The sequence below is a fragment of the Papaver somniferum genome, chromosome 6 (assembly GCF_003573695.1).
Source record: "Papaver somniferum cultivar HN1 chromosome 6, ASM357369v1, whole genome shotgun sequence".
Classification (NCBI taxonomy): Eukaryota; Viridiplantae; Streptophyta; class Magnoliopsida; order Ranunculales; family Papaveraceae; genus Papaver; species Papaver somniferum.
This window is the reverse complement of record NC_039363.1, coordinates 3,275,573-3,299,375: the sequence shown is the minus strand read 5'-3', so window position 1 is coordinate 3,299,375 and position 23,803 is coordinate 3,275,573. Positions and strand designations below refer to the sequence as shown.

General features: G+C 38.3%; 1 protein-coding gene across 1 annotated transcript; it reads right to left on the bottom strand.

Annotated features, from left to right (window-relative positions):
• Positions 1-19,517: 19,517 nt before the first annotated feature.
• LOC113286704 (polyubiquitin-like) lies at positions 19,518-21,633 on the bottom strand. Its single transcript, XM_026535301.1, has 2 exons — positions 21,490-21,633; positions 19,518-20,866 (listed from the first exon to the last, which is right to left on the bottom strand). Exon 2 carries the CDS (start codon positions 20,864-20,866, stop codon positions 19,718-19,720), a length of 1,149 nt encoding a protein of 382 aa, XP_026391086.1. The 5' UTR covers positions 21,490-21,633; the 3' UTR covers positions 19,518-19,717.
• Between the last annotated feature and the right edge of the window lie 2,170 nt (positions 21,634-23,803).

The window sequence follows — 23,803 nt, the reverse complement described above, 5'->3', positions numbered from 1 at the left end:
AACAAACAGTGAGCAGTTACAAAACAGAAGCATTTACTTGACACTAAACAGAAGCATTTACAAAACAGTGAGCATTGAAGATGGAGTGAGATTGTTGTGTTGAAGTAAAACAATAAGTAAAATGCAAATATGATAGGAGCTAAAACTTACTAAAACATAACATGGGAGAGAAACTGTGGATGGGAATGAAGAACAGTGGGGAATGAGTGAGAACTAGGGGATTGAATTCACCCTAGCTTAAGCTATGCATTCTCCTATAGACATGTTAAACACAACTATGGTATTCTTTCCAAAGTACTAACTGTCTTTCTAAGGTACAATTAGTCAAAAGACATATGAATTCAGCTTAAGTTGCAGCTTATCAACAGCTCATGAACCTAACTACAAAGTATACTTGGCATACATTGTGAAAGTGATCTGTCACTAAACTAAGTTCATTCAAACTTGCTTAATCATTCAAGAATAACTACACAACAGGGCTAGGGCTTCATCAAGTCCCTAGCAAGAGAGCTAGAACATGCTGGAGTCAGGAGTTTTCATGTTTGTCAAGCATTAAGACTCAAAACAAGAACATGTGAGTCAAACAGGGGAATTACAAGAACATTAACATACACAACATGGTTTAACAGTGAAGAACAAGTGATGACAGTATAATTGAAATTGAAATTGAAAAATCAAATTAACCCAATTAGGGGGAACTAGGATGACCCAAGAACCCCTTTAACATCCTACATCAGTTTCTATTTATAGCTTACATCAAATTCCTAATTTCTAAAAACCCTGATTTTGAAAACCCTAAATTGATTTGGGGAAAATCAAATTCTCTCACCCATGTGTGAATTCTGCTCGACCCATGCTCCTTGATGTCCCTCTGATGCTCTTCCTGCTCCAATTGATGTATTGCAACCCTAGCTCGAGTTGTTTCATCAACTCCACACCTAGGTCAGAGAGATGTGGGTTTGGGGAAACGACTAGGCTAGGGAGAGAAAACTGTGGTGCGTACGGGTTTTGGTAGAGTCGGAGAGGGGTGTAGTGAAGCTCGAGGAGCAGCAGTTGCAGGCTGCCATGGTCGGGTGGAAGGAGGAGCTGGTTTTGGGGAAAATTGATTTGGGAAGAAGAACCCGATGGAGAAGAAGGGTTTGTTTGGTTAGGGGTATAGGTTTCTGATGCTAGGGTGTGAGGCGGATGTATCAAAGGTTGATGGTCAGCGAAGCGAAAGCGTAAGATGAAAAGGTGATGGAATGATCCAACAGTGCGATAGGAACGACCGTTGGATGATGAGACACAACAAAACTGACGGCTTCAGATGGAGTTAGGTACTATAGTGTTTGACAGGAGCTTCGGATTTTGATGCACAATGATGAGGCGACCGTTGGATGACAAGATGGATCCGATCTGACGGCTCTCATGGAAATGGGTATGGATAATGGAAATGGATTTGGGTAAGGGTTTTGGGCCTTGGGTATTCCAAGCCCATATATTCTTTAAGAACAATTCTTCCTTCTTCAAGCCCACTTCTAGTTGATCCGGCTCTTGCAAACATCATTCTTCGCTTCCTCCTATCGAGAGTCTTTGCCGTTCCTTTGCTCTTTTCGCTCCGTGAGATAACCAGGATTTATTTAGTACCTAAAAATGCAAAATTAATTAAGAAAATTATTTATTCTTGAAAACAATGAAAATACAGAATATGGGATAAAATGTAGAATTAATGCGCAAAAGATGAGTTAAATGCCAACAAAAAGGGATAAATATATACAATATTTGGCACTCATCAAATACCCCCAAACCTGAATTTTACTTGTCCTCAAGTAAAAACAAACTAAGGAAATCCTACCTATACCACTGTCGCTGGTCTCTCGAATGCATTTAGCGTATGCACTAAGCCTTTTAAACCACTAAGTGTCCCTAGTGGACGAGTTGAAGTCTCGTGAAGGTTTACCAGAGGTGTGCCTACAAAACCTAAGGACAAAATATGAGCTCAGATTCCATCAAATGTGACATGTGCAAAACAGTTTAAGCTCATAGCAAAATGGAGATGTCAATCTAGCTATCAAAGGCACAATCCTAGCACTGATAACAAAAAAAGACATGTGATAAGAGTGTAAAGTGTATCTACACATGTGTAAAGAAAGATCTGAAGTTATGACTACTAATCACCAAGAGATAGTTTCTCAGGCTAAGAACCAAGGTCGAAATCTAGCTAGCTGTCCGGACTTTACGAGAATTGTGAATGAGTTGGAGGTATTTCACAATTGCTCGCGTTGTACATCAATGGCATACACCCTCCTTGCTTATTACAATGAAACAACAAAAGATGACTATTTACATGACTCTTATTTACATTGACTATTCTCTTTTATTTTTGGAACAAGAGATGATGGAATTGATAAATACTTGAATTTTTTTTTTTTTTTTTTTTTTTTTTTTTTTTTTTTTTTTTTTTTTTTTTTTTTTTTTTTTTTTTTTTTTTTTTTTTTTTTTTTTTTTTTTTTTTTTTTTTTTTTTTTTTTTTTTTTTTTTTTTTTTTGGAAGAAGGAAACACTTTTGATATAATTACAAAAGGAAACAAAAGATTACATGACACTTTGCAAGAGGTAGCCCTTTTTGATGCACCCAGTTAAATTCGATGGTTGTCTTTCTTAATGTAACCTCCACCTTCTATCCCAACCAACCAAAGAACAAGCTAGTCAAGTTTCGTTCAGTATTCTAAAGTGATTGGCAATCGTAACTTCATATCAAACACCTTGAAGATCGAGGCCATACATGTATTGATAGATCGTGCGCGTGCAAATTTCTTATCACTATGTGAATTGTGCTAGAATCAGGGTGCCTAAATATCTAGACTAAGACTCCTAATAAAAATACATATTTGCACAAGAGTCAACATTTCAAGGTAAATGAGCTCCATTTTTTATGATTTTTCATTTTTTAATTTTTTTGAATTTTGATTTTTTAATTTTTTTGGAATTTTTCAATTTTTTCAAAAAGAAGAAGGAGTTCGTTTTCAATTATAGCAAATTATCATGGTATCTACTCTATACCCCCAAACCTAAACTAAACATTGTCCTCAATGTTTCAAAATATGGAAAGAATTAAAATGCAACATATGGAAAGGGACATGCTGAGTAGAGTAAAAGGAGAGAGAATACCCGATTTCGGCGAAAGCAGAATTAAAACTCCGTTATTCAAGGCAAAAATCCAACATATTTCAGCCGAGATCATATTGGATAAGCAAAATATATACAAAAAGAACAAAAGGGTTTTTAAAATTTTATCTACTGGATTATTTACAAAAATATTCACCATACACTAACAATCTAAAGAGTTGAGGATCAACCCAAAAGACAAAGTGTAGCGGTTTCAACAACTTCACACATGAAAGAAAAGCACGTGAAGCTGTGAAACCAAATGAGCTACCCCCAAACCTGGATTTTACAGAAGATACAATTTTGAAAACAAAATCGCGCAGTTTTGGGGGTTCATCATGCACAAGATCTAACTCAAAGTGAACTGTGCTATGGACGGGCAAACATGCAATTTCCAACTGTGGTTCCTCAGATGTATTATACTTAGAAGCAAAATAGTCCAAGAGGACTTGGGAAGCACACAGTTCCAAACCTAGGTTGGGGACTCTCAGAAAAGTCGGTTTGTCAATATGGGTACAAACCAAATCTAGGTTGGGTGGAAGGCCATCAGATTGTGACTTATGTAGGACGATAGGCACATCATTATTAATCAAATCAAAATCTCCTAAATCATCTACACATGTCACATCATGCTCACAATCATCAATCAAATTAGCAAGTTCACACTCAGAATCATCAGAATCATCAACAGTAAAATTGACATTGGAATTAACCCAATTAGGGGGTATCTCGGCTAACCAAGAACACCTCAACAGTAATACCCAGCCCTCAATTTATACAAAAAAGGAATGACGAACCCTAATTCCCAAAACCGAGAAAACTAGGGTTAGGGTTTACCTAAAATTCTTCACCCACGTCGACGACCCATGCTCTCTTCTTGTTCCTCCTGCTCTTCCCATGCTTCTATTGCTTCTTCTTCCATCTCTGTCATGCCTATAACTCTATTTCCCTAATTTCAAAACCCTAAATTTGAGAGGGTTTGTGAAACTAGCGAAATAGGCTAATAGGATGGATGGGTTTCGATGTCTTTGATGTAGGGTGGCTATGGTGTTTGGTGATGAAGCGGCAGTGGCAGAGGTGGTGTTCTGGTGGTGGCAGGACATGGTCGGGGAAGGTGGTGGCAGAGAGGTGGCTCTGCAAATGTCGGGGAAGAAGGAGCTCAGTTGATTTTGGGAGAAGGGATGCGTTTGTTTAGGGTGTAGGTGTTCGGTCGCTAGGGTGTGAGGCGGGATCATCTGAAGTTGATGCGCAGCGAGGAGATCCGTTGGATAATCAGTTACTAATTGAATCGAACGGCACGATGTAAACAAGCTCTGAGCGACCGTTGGATTAGGTGATACAACGAAGCTGACGGCTCCAGATGGGGTTAGGTGCTGTAGTGTAAGGCGGAGATATCAAACTTTGATGAACAGCAAGGGAGCAACCGTTGGATTCAACTACCATCTAATCTGAAGGCTTGGAATTTCAGCGCTGTGGTGCTTGGCAGAGACTTCAGATTTTGATGCTCTATGAAGGAGCGACCATCAGATGCTTCTGAGAACTGATCTGATGGCTGAGAACGGAGGCGTTTTTGTGTGTAGAAAATGAGGTTGTGCGCACCATTCTTCGCGGCTTCCTTGCGTGATTTCTCCCGGCTTTTCACTACTTTTCTGCTCTTTTCCGCTCCGCAAGTCATCCAGACTTTATTTATTACCTAAAAATGCAAAATTAAGTAAGAAAAATATTTATTCTTGAAAACAATGAAAATACAGAATATGGGATAAAATGTAGAATTAATGCGCAAAAGATGAGTTAAAATGCCAACAAAAAGGGATAAATATATACAATATTTGGCACTCATCAAATACCCCCAAACCTGAATTTTACTTGTCCTCAAGTAAAAACAAACTAAGGAAATCCTACCTATACCACTGTCGCTGGTCTCTCGAATGCATTTAGCGTATGCACTAAGCCTTTTAAACCACTAAGTGTCCCTAGTGGACGAGTTGAAGTCTCGTGAAGGTTTACCAGAGGTGTGCCTACAAAACCTAAGGACAAAATATAAGCTCATATTCCATCAAACGTGACATGTGCAAAACAGTTTAAGCTCACAGCAAAATGGAGATGTCAATCTAGCTATCGAAGGCACAATCCTAGCACTGATAACAAAAAAAGACATGTGATAAGAGTGTAAAGTGTATCTACACATGTGTAAAGAAAGATCTGAAGTCATGACTACTAATCACCAAGAGATAGTTTCTCAGGCTAAGAACTGAGGTCGAAATCTAGCTAGCTGTCCGGACTTTACGAGAATTGTGAATGAGTTGGAGGTATTTCACAATTTCTCGCGTTGTACATCAATGGCATACACCCTCCTTGCTTATTACAACGAAACAACAAAAGATGACTATTTACATGACTCTTATTTACATTGACAAATCTCTTTTTATTTTTTTGGAACAAGAGATGATGGAATTGATAAATACTTGATTTTTTTTTTTTGGTATTTTTCTGATATATTTTTTTTCTGAATATATACATCGTTTTTTTTTTTTTAAGGAAACACTTTTGATACATAACAATAAAGAAACAAAAGATTACATGACACTTTGCAAGAGGTAGCCCTTTTTGATGCACCCAGTTAAATTCGATGGTTGTCTTTCTTAATGTAACCTCCATCTTCTATCCCAACCAACCAAAGAACAAGCTAGTCAAGTTTCGTTCAGTATTCTAAAGTGATTGGCAATCGTAACTTCCTATCCAACACCTTGAAGATCGAGGCCATACATGTATTGGTAGATCGTGCGCGTGCAAATTTCTTATCACTATGTGAATTGTGCTAGAATCAGGGTGCCTAAATATCTAGACTAAGACTCCTAATAAAAATACATATTTGCACAAGAGTCAACATTTCAAGGTAAATGAGCTCCATTTTTTTATGATTTTTCATTTTTTAATTTTTTTTTTTTTTCAAAAAGAAGAAGGAGTTCGTTTTCAATTATAGCATATTATCATGGTATCTACTCTATACCCCCAAACCTAAACTAAACATTGTCCTCAATGTTTCAAAAAATGGAAAGAATTAAAATGCAACATATGGAAAGGGACATGCTGAGTAGAGTAAAAGGAGAGAGAATACCCGATTTCGGCGAAAGCAGAATTAAAACTCCGTTATTCAAGGCAAAAATCCATCATATTTTAGCCGAGATCATATTGGATTAGAAAAATATATACAAAAGGAACAAAAGGGTTTTTTAAGAAATTTTAGCTACTGGATTATATACAAAAAAATTCACCATACACCAAAAGTCTAAAGAGTTGAGGATCAACCCAAAAGACAAAGTGTAGAGGTTTCAACAGCTTCAAATAATAATAGGAAAGAAACGCAAGTGAAACTGTGAAACAAAATGAGCTACCCCCAAACCTGGATTTTACAGAAGATATAATTTTGAAAACAAAATCGCGCAGTTTCGGGGGTTCATCATGCAAAAGGTCTAGCTCGAAATGAACTGTGCTAGGGACGGGCAAACATGCTAATTCCAACTGTGGTTCCTCAAATGTATTATATTTGGATGAAAAATAGTCCAAGAGGACTTGGGAAGCACACAGTTCCAAACCTAGGTTAGGAATTTTCAGAAAAATTGGTTTTACAATATTGGTACAAACCAAATCTAGGTTGGGTGGAAGGCCATCAGATTGTGACTCATGTAGGATGATAGGCACATCATTACTAATCACATCAACATCTCCTAAGTCTTCTACAAGTGTCACAACATGCTCACAATCATCAAACAAATTGGCAAGATCACAATCAGAGTCATCAACATCATTAACAGATTCATTCTCATGCATTTGCAAATCAGGAGAAATATCACAATGTGACCTAGGTAGAGAATCAGACACATCAAATATATTTTCATGCATATTAGTGTCTACAGAAGATTCAACTATTCCTATGTCATGTTCATCTTCACAGAATAATTGTACGAATCCCATGTCAATATCAAAATCATATGCATTACAATGAGTATTAGAAAAAACAACATTCATGAAGGTCGAGGGCGAGAAGCCATATGTTATTGAACCAACAGGTTCCACAATATTTTCATGTTCTTCTAACATATCATCATAATCATCATAATCATCATCATGGTAGCATGCATATTGGTCCTCATTAACAGTGGTGGTGTCATTAGTCGATTCATGTTCCTCTAAATTAGGTTCATATTCAACATTATTTACATGAATGGGACTAGATACTTCATTAGGGACAACATACATTTCCTCATGAATTTCCTCCTTTTGTCGGTGAAGCAAAATCTGATCTAAATGTGCATGAATTTGTGTTGTAGATCTATCATAGTCTTGCTTACAGAGTCTTAAAGCTTCTGTGGTGGAGTCTAAATTCATGGGAGTACAAAATTCTTCATGTTCAAATTGTGGTGAATGGTACATGTGTGCATGGTCATTAGGGTCTACAAAATATTGATCGCAACCCTCGAAGGATTGATTATGGTCCCAATGACTATCATTCTCACAATTTATGGGCATTTCATACATTGGATTTTCTCTACATTGCCTAAAATTATGCAAAATATGACAATTCTCAACAGGGTGGTCTAAACTACCACATGCGGGACATGCATAGATTTCAGGTTGCCTAAGAAAATTAGATGTGACAAATTCCTCATGTGATTGCATTTCTAAAGCGGTGATTCGAGCTTCTATTTGATCCATAAGTGATGATTGTGTGAGTGAGGCACTAGCAAAATGTTCATTTTAACGTTGCGACGAATGATGCATGTATGAATAGTCATTAGGGTTCATGTATTGCGGCTCGGGACTTTGAAAATGTCCATAATAATTCCTATGACTATTGACATCATGGTCCGTGGAAGGTTCATAACGTGGCATATGCCCATAAGCAAGTTCTCTAAGAGTTTTATTTCCATCCCCAGAAGCAGACCAAAATCCAGACATGATTGGCTCAAAAGCTAAGTAACTATGTTACAAAGCTCAGAATTTGGTTTTTAAAGGGTTTGGATTTTTGGGAAAAATTTGGTTTTGGTGGGAGACATTTTTTTTTTGGCAAGTTTGGTTTTAATGGGATATTTTAGAAAAAATTTGGTTGTCAAAATGGGAGCAAGTAAAATTTGGTTTTTGAATGGGAGAAAAGTTTTGGTTTTTGAAATTAGGAACAAAATTTATTTTTTTATTTTTTCTTTTTTTTTAAACTTAGCCTAGCATAAATTATCACACCCCACAAAAGAAAATAAAAACAACAATAAATTATTACAAGCCCAAATAAAAAAAAATAAAAAAAAACAAAAATTATTACAAGCCCACAAATTATAAATGGAAGCCCACAGGTTGGGTTCTCTTAATGGGTTTAGGCTTACTTGCTTAAGCACAGCCCAGCTGCTCAGTTAGGTTGCAAAAGCCCAGTTGGGCTTTGGATCATCCTAAGCTTTGGCTTTTCTGAGGCCCAGTTGGGCTTTGTTCAACTTGTGCAGCTTACAGCCCAGTTGGGCTTTGGTTCACTTTCTTCACCTTCTGCAGCTTACAGCCCAGTTGGGCTTTGGTTCAGCAAAGCTGCAAGTGCACAGGGTCAGTTGGCCTGGCACCAGGTGCAGCAGCTTTGGTTCAGCAACAGGTGCAACAGCTCACAGGGTTTTTGGCCTGGCACCAGCAGGAGCACCACAGCAGCACAAGAGCATCAGCAGCAGCAACAGCAACAGCAGGTGGTTCAGTTCAGGGCTTGCAGCAAGGCAGGGCAGCAGGTGGTTCAGTTCAGTGCAGGCAGGGCAGTAGCAACAGATTTTCAACAGCACCACAGCACCACAGCAGATTTCAGGCAGCAGCAGCAGTTCAGTGGCAGACTTAGCAACAACTCAACAGGAGTTACAGCAAGCAAAATCAGCAAGCAAGCATAGGAGTTACAGCAAGCAGAGTTCAGTAACAACCCAAAAGAAAGAAAGAGCAATTGCGCCGCAACCGAGTCCCCGACAGCGGCGCCAAAAACTTGGTAGGACTAGAAATGATCCTAAAAATTCTAACTGCAAGTGCACAGTGTCGGCAAGCAACACAGGGAAAGCACAGGTCAGTTCCACAGGGACAAGGTGGGCTTATTTGCTATTTTTGGTTTCTTGCTTCCTTTGCTAACTTGTTCCTAGGGGCAGTGAACAGTGAGGTGGAAATGGTGAAATAAGAAGATTGTGGCAGTGTGTGAAACAAGTAAAGATTGTGATGTTAAGATACCACAGTGAGCATGAGGGGAAACAAACAGTGAGCAGTTACAAAACAGAAGCATTTACTTGACACTAAACAGAAGCATTTACAAAACAGTGAGCATTGAAGATGGAGTGAGATTGTTGTGTTGAAGTAAAACAATAAGTAAAATGCAAATATGATAGGAGCTAAAACTTACTAAAACAGAACATGGGAGAGAAACTGTGGATGGGAATGAAGAACAGTGGGGAATGAGTGAGAACTAGGGGATTGAATTCACCCTAGCTTAAGCTATGCATTCTCCTATAGACATGTTAAACACAACTATGGTATTCTTTCCAAAGTACTAACTGTCTTTCTAAGGTACAATTAGTCAAAAGACATATGAATTCAGCTTAAGTTGCAGCTTATCAACAGCTCATGAACCTAACTAAAAAGTATACTTGGCATACATTGTGAAAGTGATCTGTCACTAAACTAAGTTCATTCAAACTTGCTTAATCATTCAAGAATAACTACACAACAGGTCTAGGGCTTCATCAAGTCCCTAGCAAGAGAGCTAGAACATGCTGGAGTCAGGAGTTTTCATGTTTGTCAAGCATTAAGACTCAAAACAAGAACATGTGAGTCAAACAGGGGAATTACAAGAACATTAACATACACAACATGGTTTAACAGTGAAGAACAAGTGATGACAGTATAATTGAAATTGAAATTGAAAAATCAAATTAACCCAATTAGGGGGAACTAGGATGACCCAAGAACCCTTTTAACATCCTACATCAGTTTCTATTTATAGCTTACATCAAATTCCTAATTTCTAAAAACCCTAATTTTGAAAACCCTAAATTGATTTGGGGAAAATCAAATTCTCTCACCCATGTGTGAATTCTGCTCGACCCATGCTCCTTGATGTCCCTCTGATGCTCTTCCTGCTCCAATTGATGTATTGCAACCCTAGCTCGAGTTGTTTCATCAACTCCACACCTAGGTCAGAGAGATGTGGGTTTGGGGAAACGACTAGGCTAGGGAGAGAAAACTGTGGTGCGTACGGGTTTTGTTAGAGGCGGAGAGGGGTGTAGTGAAGCTCGAGGAGCAGCAGTTGCAGGCTTCCATGGTCGGGTGGAAGGAGGAGCTGGTTTTGGGGAAAATTGATTTGGGAAGAAGAACCCGATGGAGAAGAAGGGTCTGTTTGGTTAGGGGTATAGGTTTCTGATGCTAGGGTGTGAGGCGGATGTATCAAAGGTTGATGGTCAGCGAAGCGAAAGCGTAAGATGAAAAGGTGATGGAATGATCCAACAGTGCGATAGGAACGACCGTTGGATGATGAGACACAACAAAACTGACGGCTTCAGATGGAGTTAGGTACTATAGTGTTTGACAGGAGCTTCGGATTTTGATGCACAATGATGAGGCGACCGTTGGATGACAAGATGGATCCGATCTGACGGCTCTCATGGAAATGGGTATGGATAATGGAAATGGATTTGGGTAAGGGTTTTGGGCCTTGGGTATTCCAAGCCCATATCTTCTTTAAGAACAATTCTTCCTTCTTCAAGCCCACTTCTAGTTGATCCGGCTCTTGCAAACATCATTCTTCGCTTCCTCCTATCGAGAGTCTTTGCCGTTCCTTTGCTCTTTTCGCTCCGTGAGATAACCAGGATTTATTTAGTACCTAAAAATGCAAAATTAATTAAGAAAATTATTTATTCTTGAAAACAACGAAAACACAGAATATGGGATAAAATGTAGAATTAATGCGCAAAAGATGAGTTAAATGCCAACAAAAAGGGATAAATATATACAATATTTGGCACTCATCAAATACCCCCAAACCTGAATTTTACTTGTCCTCAAGTAAAAACAAACTAAGGAAATCCTAACTATACCATTGTCGCTGGTCTCTCGAATGCATTTAGCGTATGCACTAAGCCTTTTAAACCACTAAGTGTCCCTAGTGGACGAGTTGAAGTCTCGTGAAGGTTTACCAGAGGTGTGCCTACAAAACCTAGGTCAAAATATAAGCTCAGATTCCATCAAATGTGACATGTGCAAAACAGTTAAGCTCACAGCAAAATGGAGATGTCAATCTAGCTATCAAAGGCACAATCCTAGCACTGATAACAAAAAAAAGACATGTGATAAGAGTGTAAAGTGTATCTACACATGTGTAAAGAAAGATCTGAAGTTATGACTACTAATCACCAAGAGATAGTTTCTCAGGCTAAGAACTGAGGTCGAAATCTAGCTAGCTGTCCGGACTTTACGAGAATTGTGAATGAGTTGGAGGTATTTCACAATTACTCGCGTTGTACATCAATGGCATACACCCTCCTTGCTTATTACAATGAAACAACAAAAGATGACTATTTACATGACTCTTATTTACATTGACTATTCTCTTTTTATTTTTGGAACAAGAGATGATGGAATTGATAAATACTTGATTTTTTTTTTATTTTTTATTTTTTTTTTTTTTTGACAAATGATACTGATTTTTACATAAGGTAGCACTTTTGATACATAACAAAAAGAAACAAAAAATTACATGACACTTTGCAAGAGGTAGCCCTTTTTGATGCACCCAGTTAAATTCGATGGTTGTTTTTCTTAATGTAACCTCCATCTTCTATCCCAACCAACCAAAGAACAAGCTAGTCAAGTTTCGTTCAGTATTCTAAAGTGATTGGCAATCGTAACTTCCTATCAAACACCTTGAAGATCGAGGCCATACATGTATTGGTAGATCGTGCGTGTGCAAATTTCTTATCACTATGTGAATTGTGCTAGAATCAGGGTGCCTAAATATCTAGACTAAGACTCCTAATAATTACATATTTGCACAAGAGTCAACATTTCAAGGTAAATGAGCTCCATTTTTATGTTTTGTTTTTTTCAATTTTTAAATTTTTTATTTTGATTTTTCAATTTTTTTTGGAATTTTTCAATTTTTTCAAAAAGATGGAGTTTTGTTTTCAATTATGGCATATTATCGTGGTATCTACTCTATACCCCCAAACCTAAACTAAACATTGTCCTGAATGTTTAAAAATATGGAAAGAATTAAAATGCAACATATGGAAAGGGACATGCTGAGTAGAGTAAAAGGAGAGAGAATACCCGATTTCGGCGAAAGCAGAATTAAAACTCCGTTATCCAAGGCAAAACTCCAACATATTCAGAGTCACAATGGATGAGCACAAAATATATACAAAAGGAAATTGAACTAACACATTATCTACAAGAAAATTTGGTTTTTAATGGGATTGGACTTTTTGGGAAAAATTTGGTTTTGTCGGGAGACATTTGGTTTTGATGGGAAAAAGAAAAATTTTGGTTTTTAGGGAAACATTTGGAAAACTTTGGTTTTTATGGGAGAAATTTTTGATTTTTGAATGGGAGAGAAAATATTTATTTAAGAAAATAAATTTGTTTTCTTTTTTTCTTTTTTTTTTTGAATTTGGGAGCAAGCCCACTGTTGGTCCTCTAATGGAATGGGAGGAAGGCTGCGGCCCACGAAACACTAAGTTTTAATTTTGAAAGTTTAATTTGGCCCAGTTGGTTAAGGCCCGACGTTTGTTTTAAAACTTTGGTTTCGAGGTCCACTCTTGAGTGGAAACAAGCCCACAATCGGTTACAAGCTCAGCTGGGTTTAAAAACCCAGAATACAAAATACCAGTCCAAATTAAACAAGCTCACAAAAATTAAATACAAGCCCACAAATTAAACAAACAAGCCCACAAAAATTAATTACAAACCCAACAGAAAATAAAAAGCCCAAAAATTGGCTTTAATATTACAAGCCCACAATTAAAAATGGAAGCCCACAGGTTGGGTTCTCTTAATGGGTTTAGGCTTACTTGCTTAAGCACAGCCCAGCTGCTCAGTTAGGTTGCAAAAGCCCAGTTGGGCTTTGGATCATCCTAAGCTTTGGCTTTTCTGAGGCCCAGTTGGGCTTTGGTTCACCTCTGCAGCTTACAGCCCAGTTGGGCTTTGGTTCAAATTGTTAAGCTTGACAGCAACTTCAGCAGGCCCAGTTGGGCTTGTGATTTGCTACTGATTGGCTTGTGATTTTTTTCCTCAGCAGCACAGTCCTGTTGGGCTTGGTCTTCAGCAGGCTCACCAGCTCAGGGCTTTGCAGCAGGAGCAGATCAGCAGCAACAGGTGCAGAAGCTCACAGGATTCTTGGCCTGGCACCAGCAGGAGCACCACAGCAGCACAAGAGCACCAGCAGCACCAGGTGGTTCAGTTCAGGGCTTGCAGCAAGGCAGGGCAGCAGGTGGTTCAGTTCAGTGCAGGCAGGGCAGCAGCAACAGATTTTCAACAGCACCACAGCAGATTTCAGGCAGCAGCAGCAGTTCAGTGGCAGACTTAGCAACAACTCAACAGGAGTTACAGCAAGCAAAATCAGCAAGCAAGCATAGGAGTTACAGCAAGCAGAGTTCAGTAACAACCCAAAAGAAAGAAAGAGCAATTGCGCCGCAACCGAGTCCCCGGCAGCGGCGCCAAAAACTTGGTAGGACTCGAAATGATCCTAAAAATTCTAACTGCAAGTGCACAGTGTCGGCAAGCAACACAGGGCAAGCACAGGTCAGTTCCACAGGGACAAGGGGGTGCAAGTGCTATTTTTCTTATTGTAACCAATTTCTAACTGATTACACTAACCAGGGCAGATTACTAATCATGAGACTTTAAACAAGAACAACAAAAGTGACAGTTGAAGCAAGTTCAACACTGACAGTTGAAGCAACAGCAACTGACAGTGAGGCAAGATGAATAATGGATAGTGAGTGTGTGAAACAAGTAAAGATTGTGATGTTAAGACACCACAGTGAGCATGAGGGGAAACAAACAGTGAGCAGTTACAAAACAGAAGCATTTACTTGACACTAAACAGAAGCATTTACAAAACAGTGAGCATTGAGGATGGAGTGAGATTGTTGTGTTGAAGTAAAACAATAAGTAAAATGCAAATATGATAGGAGCTAAAACTTACTAAAACAGAACATGGGAGAGAAACTGTGGATGGGAATGAAGAACAGTGGGGAATGAGTGAGAACTAGGGGATTGAATTCACCCTAGCTTAAGCTATGCATTCTCCTATAGACATGTTAAACACAACTATGGTATTCTTTCCAAAGTACTAACTGTCTTTCTAAGGTACAATTAGTCAAAAGACATATGAATTCAGCTTAAGTTGCAGCTTATCAACAGCTCATGAACCTAACTACAAAGTATACTTGGCATACATTGTGAAAGTGATCTGTCACTAAACTAAGTTCATTCAAACTTGCTTAATCATTCAATAATAACTACACAACAGGGCTAGGGCTTCATCAAGTCCCTAGCAAGAGAGCTAGAACATGCTGGAGTCAGGAGTTTTCATGTTTGTCAAGCATTAAGACTCAAAACAAGAACATGTGAGTCAAACAGGGGAATTACAAGAACATTAACATACACAACATGGTTTAACAGTGAAGAACAAGTGATGACAGTATAATTGAAATTGAAATTGAAAAATCAAATTAACCCAATTAGGGGGAACTAGGATGACCCAAGAACCGTTTTAACATCCTACATCAGTTTCTATTTATAGCTTACATCAAATTCCTAATTTCTAAAAACCCTAATTTTGAAAACCCTAAATTGATTTGGGGAAAATCAAATTCTCTCACCCATGTGTGAATTCTGCTCGACCCATGCTCCTTGATGTCCCTCTGATGCTCTTCCTGCTCCAATTGATATACTGCAACCCTAGCTCGAGTTGTTTCATCAACTCCACACCTAGGTCAGAGAGATGTGGGTTTGGGGAAACGACTAGGCTAGGGAGAGAAAACTGTGGTGCGTACGGGTTTTGGTAGAGGCGGAGAGGGGTGTAGTGAAGCTCGAGGAGCAGCAGTTGCAGGCTTCCATGGTCGGGTGGAAGGAGGAGCTGGTTTTGGGGAAAATTGATTTGGGAAGAAGAACCCGATGGAGAAGAAGGGTCTGTTTGGTTAGGGGTATAGGTTTCTGATGCTAGGGTGTGAGGCGGATGTATCAAAGGTTGATGGTCAGCGAAGCGAAAGCGTAAGATGAAAAGGTGATGGAATGATCCAACAGTGCGATAGGAACGACCGTTGGATGATGAGACACAACAAAACTGACGGCTTCAGATGGAGTTAGGTACTATAGTGTTTGACAGGAGCTTCGGATTTTGATGCACAATGATGAGGCGACCGTTGGATGACAAGATGGATCCGATCTGACGGCTCTCATGGAAATGGGTATGGATAATGGAAATGGATTTGGGTAAGGGTTTTGGGCCTTGGGTATTCCAAGCCCATATCTTCTTTAAGAACAATTCTTCCTTCTTCAAGCCCACTTCTAGTTGATCCGGCTCTTGCAAACATCATTCTTCGCTTCCTCCTATCGAGAGTCTTTGCCGTTCCTTTGCTCTTTTCGCTCCGTGAGATAACCAGGATTTATTTAGTACCTAAAAATGCAAAATTAATTAAGAAAATTATTTATTCTTGAAAACAATGAAAATACAGAATATGGGATAAAATGTAGAATTAATGCGCAAAAGATGAGTTAAATGCCAACAAAAAGGGATAAATATATACAATATTTGGCACTCATCAGGTTACGACCTATATAACCGAACTTTGCATAATATAAGGGTATACTAAGAGTATTAAGTTTGGTTGTTTCGCAAACTCGAAAAAATAGCATAAACAACCGAACTTAACGAACCAAAAAAAAATCTGAAGTTCCAAACATTGTTTCTTTAATTTGTTCGGTTACATGTCAACTTTGCTTTATGAACCAAACCTAGAGTTCGGTTGGTAAAAATAAGAATTAACTTACTGTACGAAGTTCGTTTGTTTCGCAAACTGCATGGTTACGACCTATATAATCGAACGTTGCTTAATATAAGACTATACTAAGAGTATTAAGTTCGGTTGTTTCGCAAACTCAAAACAACAGCATAAATAACCGAACTTAACGAACCAAAAAAAATTTCGAGATCCAGGTTTGTTTTTGTTAGTTGTTCGGTTGTTGCGATAAAATTACAGGTAACCGAACTCTAGTGTAATTCCAATTGAGGTTGTTACATTTCTTGTAGATGGAATTCCAACCTATACCAATGGTTGATCAACCTTCTCCGGTTAATATGTTGTTCGAAGATACATCTCATCACTATGCTAATGAGTTGGTATTTGACTTACCTATTGATGCGAAGAATTAGGCTAGAGAACATGCTAAGAGAGTCAAGTGCGTGTTAGTTTTGAATGAAAAACAAAGCCAAACTCGTTTTGAATTGGTTTGTGAGAGAAGTGGAGATCCCGATGTTAGTCACAACAGGAAGGGTTATGAGTATAAAGGAAAAACGACGAGGAAGAACACAACATGCTCAAAGAAAATTAAATGCTCGTTTAAGCTAGTATTTATCAAGAGAAAATTACCGAAGAAATGGTTTCTATCTATGGATAAGGTGGTAGGTCGTCACAACCACCCTCGTCCGGAAGATCTTGAAGGATATGCAATGGCCGCAAGGCTGACTTCTCAAGAAATGGAAAAATTGCTAAGTATAGGAAAATGATTATTCCACCTTCTGTTATGCTTCGCTTATTAAAGGAAGATAACCGGATAACGTATCATCTTTGTCCACCATTTACAATGCAATTGAGACAATTAAAAGGAATGAATGGAAGGATAGACAAGTAATGCAACAATTATTTTTTTTGTCTCAAGAGAAAGGCTACGCGGTTCAAAAGAAGGTAGGCCCGGAAGAAGAAATAACTCATCTCTTCATTGCTCATCCGAAGAGTGTTCAATTGGCTCAATCCTTCCATGAAGTTCTTATAATGGATTGCACTTACAAGACAAACAAATACGAGATGCCATTGTTGAACATTGTTGGTCGTACGTCGACGAAGTCACCGTTTACCGTTGCTTTTTGTTTTCTAAAGGACGAACAAGAACCAAGTTACACTTGGGCGTACAACAAGTGAAGGCGATCTACCGAGATGATGATATCCCCGGGGTTATCGTGACGGACAATGAGGTAGCATTGATGAACGCAATAGAGAAAGTCTTCCCATTGGCACATAATATGCTTTGTACATTTCATATATGGTGCAATGTGATGAATAGGTGTAAGCCTCAACTTTGTCCACCTAAGCGGATAGGATTGGAAGATATAAATAAGCTACCGGAATATAAAAAAGCGGATGCGAAAGATGCATTTGATAAACAATACACCATAAATCATGCTAAATGGGTTGCCTTTCTAGGTATTTTCTTGACTTGTTCCTGCTGAACTTCCTCTTCATCCGAGTCTTCCTCTACTGCTTCTTCATCTTCATTTTATCCATCTTCCTCATCTTCAACCGGTTCCTCTTCTCCTCCTTGATTGCCAATCTCTTCCACAATCTCACCATTAACTTGTTGGATTATACTGTCAACATTATCTCTGTTGACATCGTCTTGGATGACAACACCCGGTAATGACCCAGCTCCATACTTCGCATTTTTTGTCCCACACTTGCCGGCACCACAGTGTACTTTCCCTCTAGGCGTGAGAGTTCTCAAATCTTCCGGTAATGGTTTGTTCAATTTCTTACTTTTGCTACTAAACAAAAAAACAAAAGAAATAAGGAATAATTCACGGAAAAAAAACAACTCAAGAAAAAAATCATGTTACAGGGTACAGTTCGGTTACTCAAGAATTTTTGCGATAAAACCGAACTCCACATATATATGTAATCAGCCAACAGTTCGGTTTGTGAAGGTTTTTTTGCTAACAAACCGAACATATTGGACAGAGTTCGGTTGAAAATTTTGTTTTTCTTTTGAAATACAGGTATCGTTCGGTAACGTAAAAGTTTCACAAAAAATTGCGAAACAACCGAACAGATTGGAAAACGTTCGGTTGTATGGGTACTAAACATATAGGGGAAAAAAGAACAGTTCGGTTACATGGAAATATTTTTTTCTTTTGTAATACGGGTCGAGTTCGATTGGATGGAAGTTTTTAACATATATGTGAAACAACCGAACAGAGTTGCTAGAGTTCGGTAATGTGGATAATTTTGTTTTTCTGTTGAAATATGGGTAGGGTTCGGTAACATTACAGTTTCAAACAAATAGGGGAAAAAAAGAACAGTTCGGTTACATGACAGTTTTTAACATTTATGCGAAACTACCGAACAGAGTTGCTAGAGTTCGGTTATTTGGGTACTAAGAAGTTTGGCAAAAACAAAACAGTTCGGTTGCATGGATTTTTTTTTTTTTTGTTTTGGTAATATGCTTAGAGTTCGGTTAAATGGCAATTCAACATTAATTTGCGAAACTACCGAACTGTTCTTCGTGTTCATCATATCTAGGAGTTCGGTTGATAAACTAGGGTAGAAAAAAATGCGTTCTAACCGAACACATCACTGTAACCTCCATAAAAACCCTATTTTGATGATTTCTATCTAATTGAACTGATGAAAATCGAAGTAAAAGTAATGGGTTTGTCGAGAAGTACCTGCGATTCGGTCCCATGGAAGAATCAGTGTTGTTCTTGCGACTGTTACGCCGAATCAGTTGTTTTCCTTCCGGTTCTAGTTCTTCCTCAATTTGATTTGCTTGATTAGCTAGACGTCATAATGAGGGACCTGTTCCTGAGAATCGATTGGTTTTCTTTCGAAGAACCATTTATATAGTCGATTGATTAATCGACGATGGAAATTTTGTGAATCGACGATTAATCGATGAAGGTGATGTTTAAAGGAAGGAGAAATGTTTATTTTCTCTCCCAAAACAGTTTCAGCGGCTGCGGAACAAGAAAGTGAATTTGTTTTTTTTATTAATAGATTAGTTTAGGTTAAATTTATATTTTGGTAGTTATTAGTTTAGTTATAATCTCAATTAGGTTATGAGACAAATCAGCGATGTCTACATTTTAAGACACCCCTTATAAGTATAGGGTAAATGGCCTTATAAAACAATGGTCCCCTCAAAGAAAAGCTGGTCCCCAAAAAATCGTTCTAGGAAAAACAGATGATTTAAGCTCAAAGTCTTTAGCACCAGCCTGGTGTCCTCAAAAAGTAGTGTGCCTTGAAACTGGAAGGACTTCCACAGCCAGCACTTGTTTTCTTGGGCAATTGCAGGAATGACTGCCCATGCACCACGAAATCCAATCACAAAGAAGCACACTAATAGTTCACAAATTCAATCAACCAAACATCAAACCAAGCAACTGCAAATACCTCATTACAGTGCCAACAGATGATAAAGCAGCAAACATAGCATAGTTTCAACAGAAGAAAGATGAGATAAGAATTTAAAAGATATTCTGCCTACTGGAGAGGACCACCACAAATGTCAACAATCTTTCAATAATCACCACCACGAAGACGGAGGACAAGGTGAAGAGTGGATTCTTTCTGAATGTTATAATCAGCTAGAGTTCTTCCATCTTCTAGTTGTTTGCCAGCAAAAATCAGCCTCTGCTGATCAGGTGGAATCCCCTCCTTGTCTTGAATCTTTGCTTTCACATTGTCAATAGTATCGGAACTCTCGACCTCCAAAGTGATCGTCTTCCCAGTGAGGGTCTTGACAAAAATCTGCATACCACCACGTAGACGAAGAACCAAGTGAAGTGTCGACTCCTTCTGAATATTATAATCAGCTAAGGTTCTTCCATCTTCCAATTGCTTGCCTGCAAAAATCAATCTCTGCTGGTCTGGAGGAATGCCTTCCTTGTCCTGAATCTTGGCCTTCACATTATCAATTGTGTCAGAACTCTCCACCTCTAAGGTTATAGTCTTTCCAGTCAAGGTCTTAACAAAAATTTGCATTCCTCCTCTGAGACGCAACACCAAGTGAAGGGTAGACTCCTTCTGAATATTGTAATCAGCAAGTGTACGACCATCTTCAAGTTGCTTGCCCGCAAAAATCAATCTCTGCTGGTCTGGAGGAATTCCTTCCTTGTCTTGAATTTTTGCCTTGACATTATCGATTGTATCAGAGCTTTCAACTTCAAGGGTAATGGTCTTTCCAGTAAGGGTCTTCACAAAGATTTGCATACCACCACGGAGTCGAAGGACAAGATGGAGAGTAGATTCTTTCTGAATGTTGTAATCAGCAAGAGTTCTCCCATCTTCGAGTTGCTTGCCTGCGAAAATTAACCTCTGCTGGTCTGGAGGAATTCCCTCCTTGTCTTGAATCTTGGCTTTCACATTGTCAATTGTGTCAGAGCTTTCAACTTCAAGGGTAATGGTTTTTCCAGTAAGGGTCTTCACAAAAATCTGCATACCACCACGCAGACGAAGAACAAGGTGAAGTGTTGATTCCTTTTGAATGTTGTAGTCGGCAAGGGTACGACCATCTTCGAGCTGTTTACCAGCAAAGATCAATCTCTGTTGATCTGGGGGAATTCCTTCCTTATCTTGGATCTTGGCTTTAACATTGTCAATGGTGTCGGAGCTTTCGACCTCAAGGGTAATGGTCTTACCAGTTAAAGTTTTCACAAATATTTGCATCTGCATTGAACAATAAAAATTAAATATAAATCTATAAAAAAAAAGAAAACAATTCAATATATAAGTAATCCAAAACAGCACTTTGTAGTCTATGGATAGAAATAGTCAAACCTCAGCCTAAGTTAATGGCATATGAGAAAACAATTCAAATTATTATGTCAATGATCAGATGCTCATAAAACCAAAACAGACCCTAATCTGATACTATTGTTCAAATCAGAACCTAAGATGATCAACATTAAAATCATAAAAAATAACAATAAAGCTCTATATGTCGATTTTCAAGCCTCTATTATAACAATTCTGACAAATATTTGCATCTAAATCTTATCTAAGCAATCCATATGAATCATACTAGCAACAGAACAACCGCTTCATAATCTAGTATCAGAATATAACAATAATAACCATTAAATCCAGCTAAACACAAATCAAATCACCTCAAATAACATAATCAGATCTAAATCTGATTAAAACTAGAGGAAAATACATAATAAAATTGAGATATTAAGAAAATCAAAGAAACCTAAATACTGAACTGAAATCCAAAATCAACACCATATCAAAAAGAAAGAAAACCCTAATTCATGTTAGAGAGAGGCAGAGATCGATCGGTTGCATACCTTATATCAGAAAGACGGAGCAAGAACAATTGAAACGCGTTTTAATTGGAAACGGAGAAAAGAGTTTCGGGCGAAGCAGATAGGAAATTTAGTTGAAGAAAATTGAAGCGGTCGAGGTGTTTTTATATGGACTTTTGTGACGGAACCGGGTCCAATTTGGGAACCGACTTAGAATACTTGATAACGACGTTATTTTCTAACGGGGTTAGGAATCTTCTGGAAGGTAGGAAACGGATTAGGATAACCTAATGGCTGAGGATAAGGATTAGTAGTAGGTACAAGAAAACAATGGGTCCGATGAACTGTACTGGCATAAATGCTGGTAGATTAACAACCGGTTTTAATTTATGTTGATTGGAAAATGCCAACTGGTATCATTTTTTTGAAATTTGATTTCTTTAATATCGTCCACAACTCAATCCGAATCGAGTTGTAATTTTCCGTGTTGGCTCTTTACTAACCAGAACACACCCCACCTGCTTTAATCTATGTGAAATCCATCTTAGTCGTAATCAATGTTCCAAAGAAAGGTGGTGTCTATAATCAAAAAAAGACGGTTGAGATCAATTTTGGGTTCAACGGCAGAGATTATGTCGTGGCCCGGAAAATACCGGAAAAATACTAACTTCCGGCTTAAACTAACCGACAAGTATCGGCCTACCCAACTCTAATTCTGGCTTGCTCATAACTAGCCCAAGGTTGTAGTTGTTTATTTCTACAAAGTTGAAACCCTAATTTTTATGTTTTCACCGTAAGCAGAAGATGACTTGATAAACACACACAAAAAAAAATGCGTACGGTTGGGAAACCCCACCGTAAGTCATCTACGGTGTGGAGTTAAGAACTCCAAACCGTATATTCAGGGTTCAAAAATCCTACTGTTTGAAAAAATCATACTTCCATACCGTAAGTTGTACGAATTTTCCCAACCGTAGGTTAGCTTATAGTTCGAATTTGGGAGTTTTTAAAAGTAAAAATAAATGATGAATTTTCTAAGTTTTTTCTTTTTGTGATCGTCTTCTTCATCGCGACGGAGAATAAGAAGAGAGAAAGAAGAATAATAGGATATTTTTATGATCCTCATCTTCATCATGATTTATAAATGAAAAGAGAAGGAGAAGATAAAAATTAAGTTTTTTTTTATACGATCGTAATCTTCATCATGATGGAATTATAATCATCATCTCCATCATGATTTATGAATGAAAAGAGAAGGAAAAGGTAATAAATTTAAATTTATAATTCATTGAATGTAATTTAGTCACTACAAAAAATAGTTGGATATGGGATTTTGTTGATTACTATTTCATGACCCAATTTTGTCATTTTGTGAGCCCTCAAGACCCAATGTTTAGGCAGGTTCCTATGGTAACGAGTATATTTGTTATTTTGTCATGCCAGGTGGACTGGCAAATGGTGCACGCCACTATGGGGAAATGAATAAGCGGTCGAGTTTCCACCTAGCGGTCGAGACTACACCGCTAAAGGTTTTGTAGCGACCTCCAGGTGTAGATTACACCGCTAGCGGTGTAATATCTACCGTTCACGGTCGGTGCTCTGCCGCCTATAAATACCCTTGTTTCTATCAGTTTTCATTCACAAAACAAAAAATTCTTTTTTCCCTTCTCTTGAGAGCAGACCAGAGCGATTTTTTAAAAATGAATTCCAAAAAAGAAAGACAAAGGAAAAGAAACAAGAAGGAAAATGGAAAATCTGTTGCATATAGTGATATCGTATGTATTCATGATAAAGAGCACGAGTTCGCTAATGTTAGGAAACTAGTTGGATCTAGTGTAACATCTACGCATTTATGCACCAGAAAATGACTGTGATTACCGCAGTTGGTTCCAAAAGGTATGCAAGATAAATATTGTTGTTCATCCACAAAACTTCGGTAGTGTGGACTTTCTAGCAATTGGAAATTTGCCACTTACAAATCTTCCATCCCAACCCCCACCACGGACGGGCGAACCATGTACGTACCCTAGCACTCAAGTGGAGTCACATATGTCTCCATTATCTTGGGAAGTCCAGACTTTATCACCGAGTGGAGATGCTATTAAAGTTCCACTTACTAGTGAAGGTATATAGCAGAGCTATCCATACGATGTTGTGGATGCAATAAAAGAAGAGTATCAGACCGAGTTGAACAAATATGCGCATTTTACCTATCAATTCCGCAATTTTCACTTGAGTCAGATGCAGGCTTTGAGGGATGAATTGAGTTATGAATTGCCTGAGACTCCAAATGGAAGTCGTGCAAGTGGAATTCGTAGAGGTTGTCATGACACTCCGATGGAAGATACTATGGTGG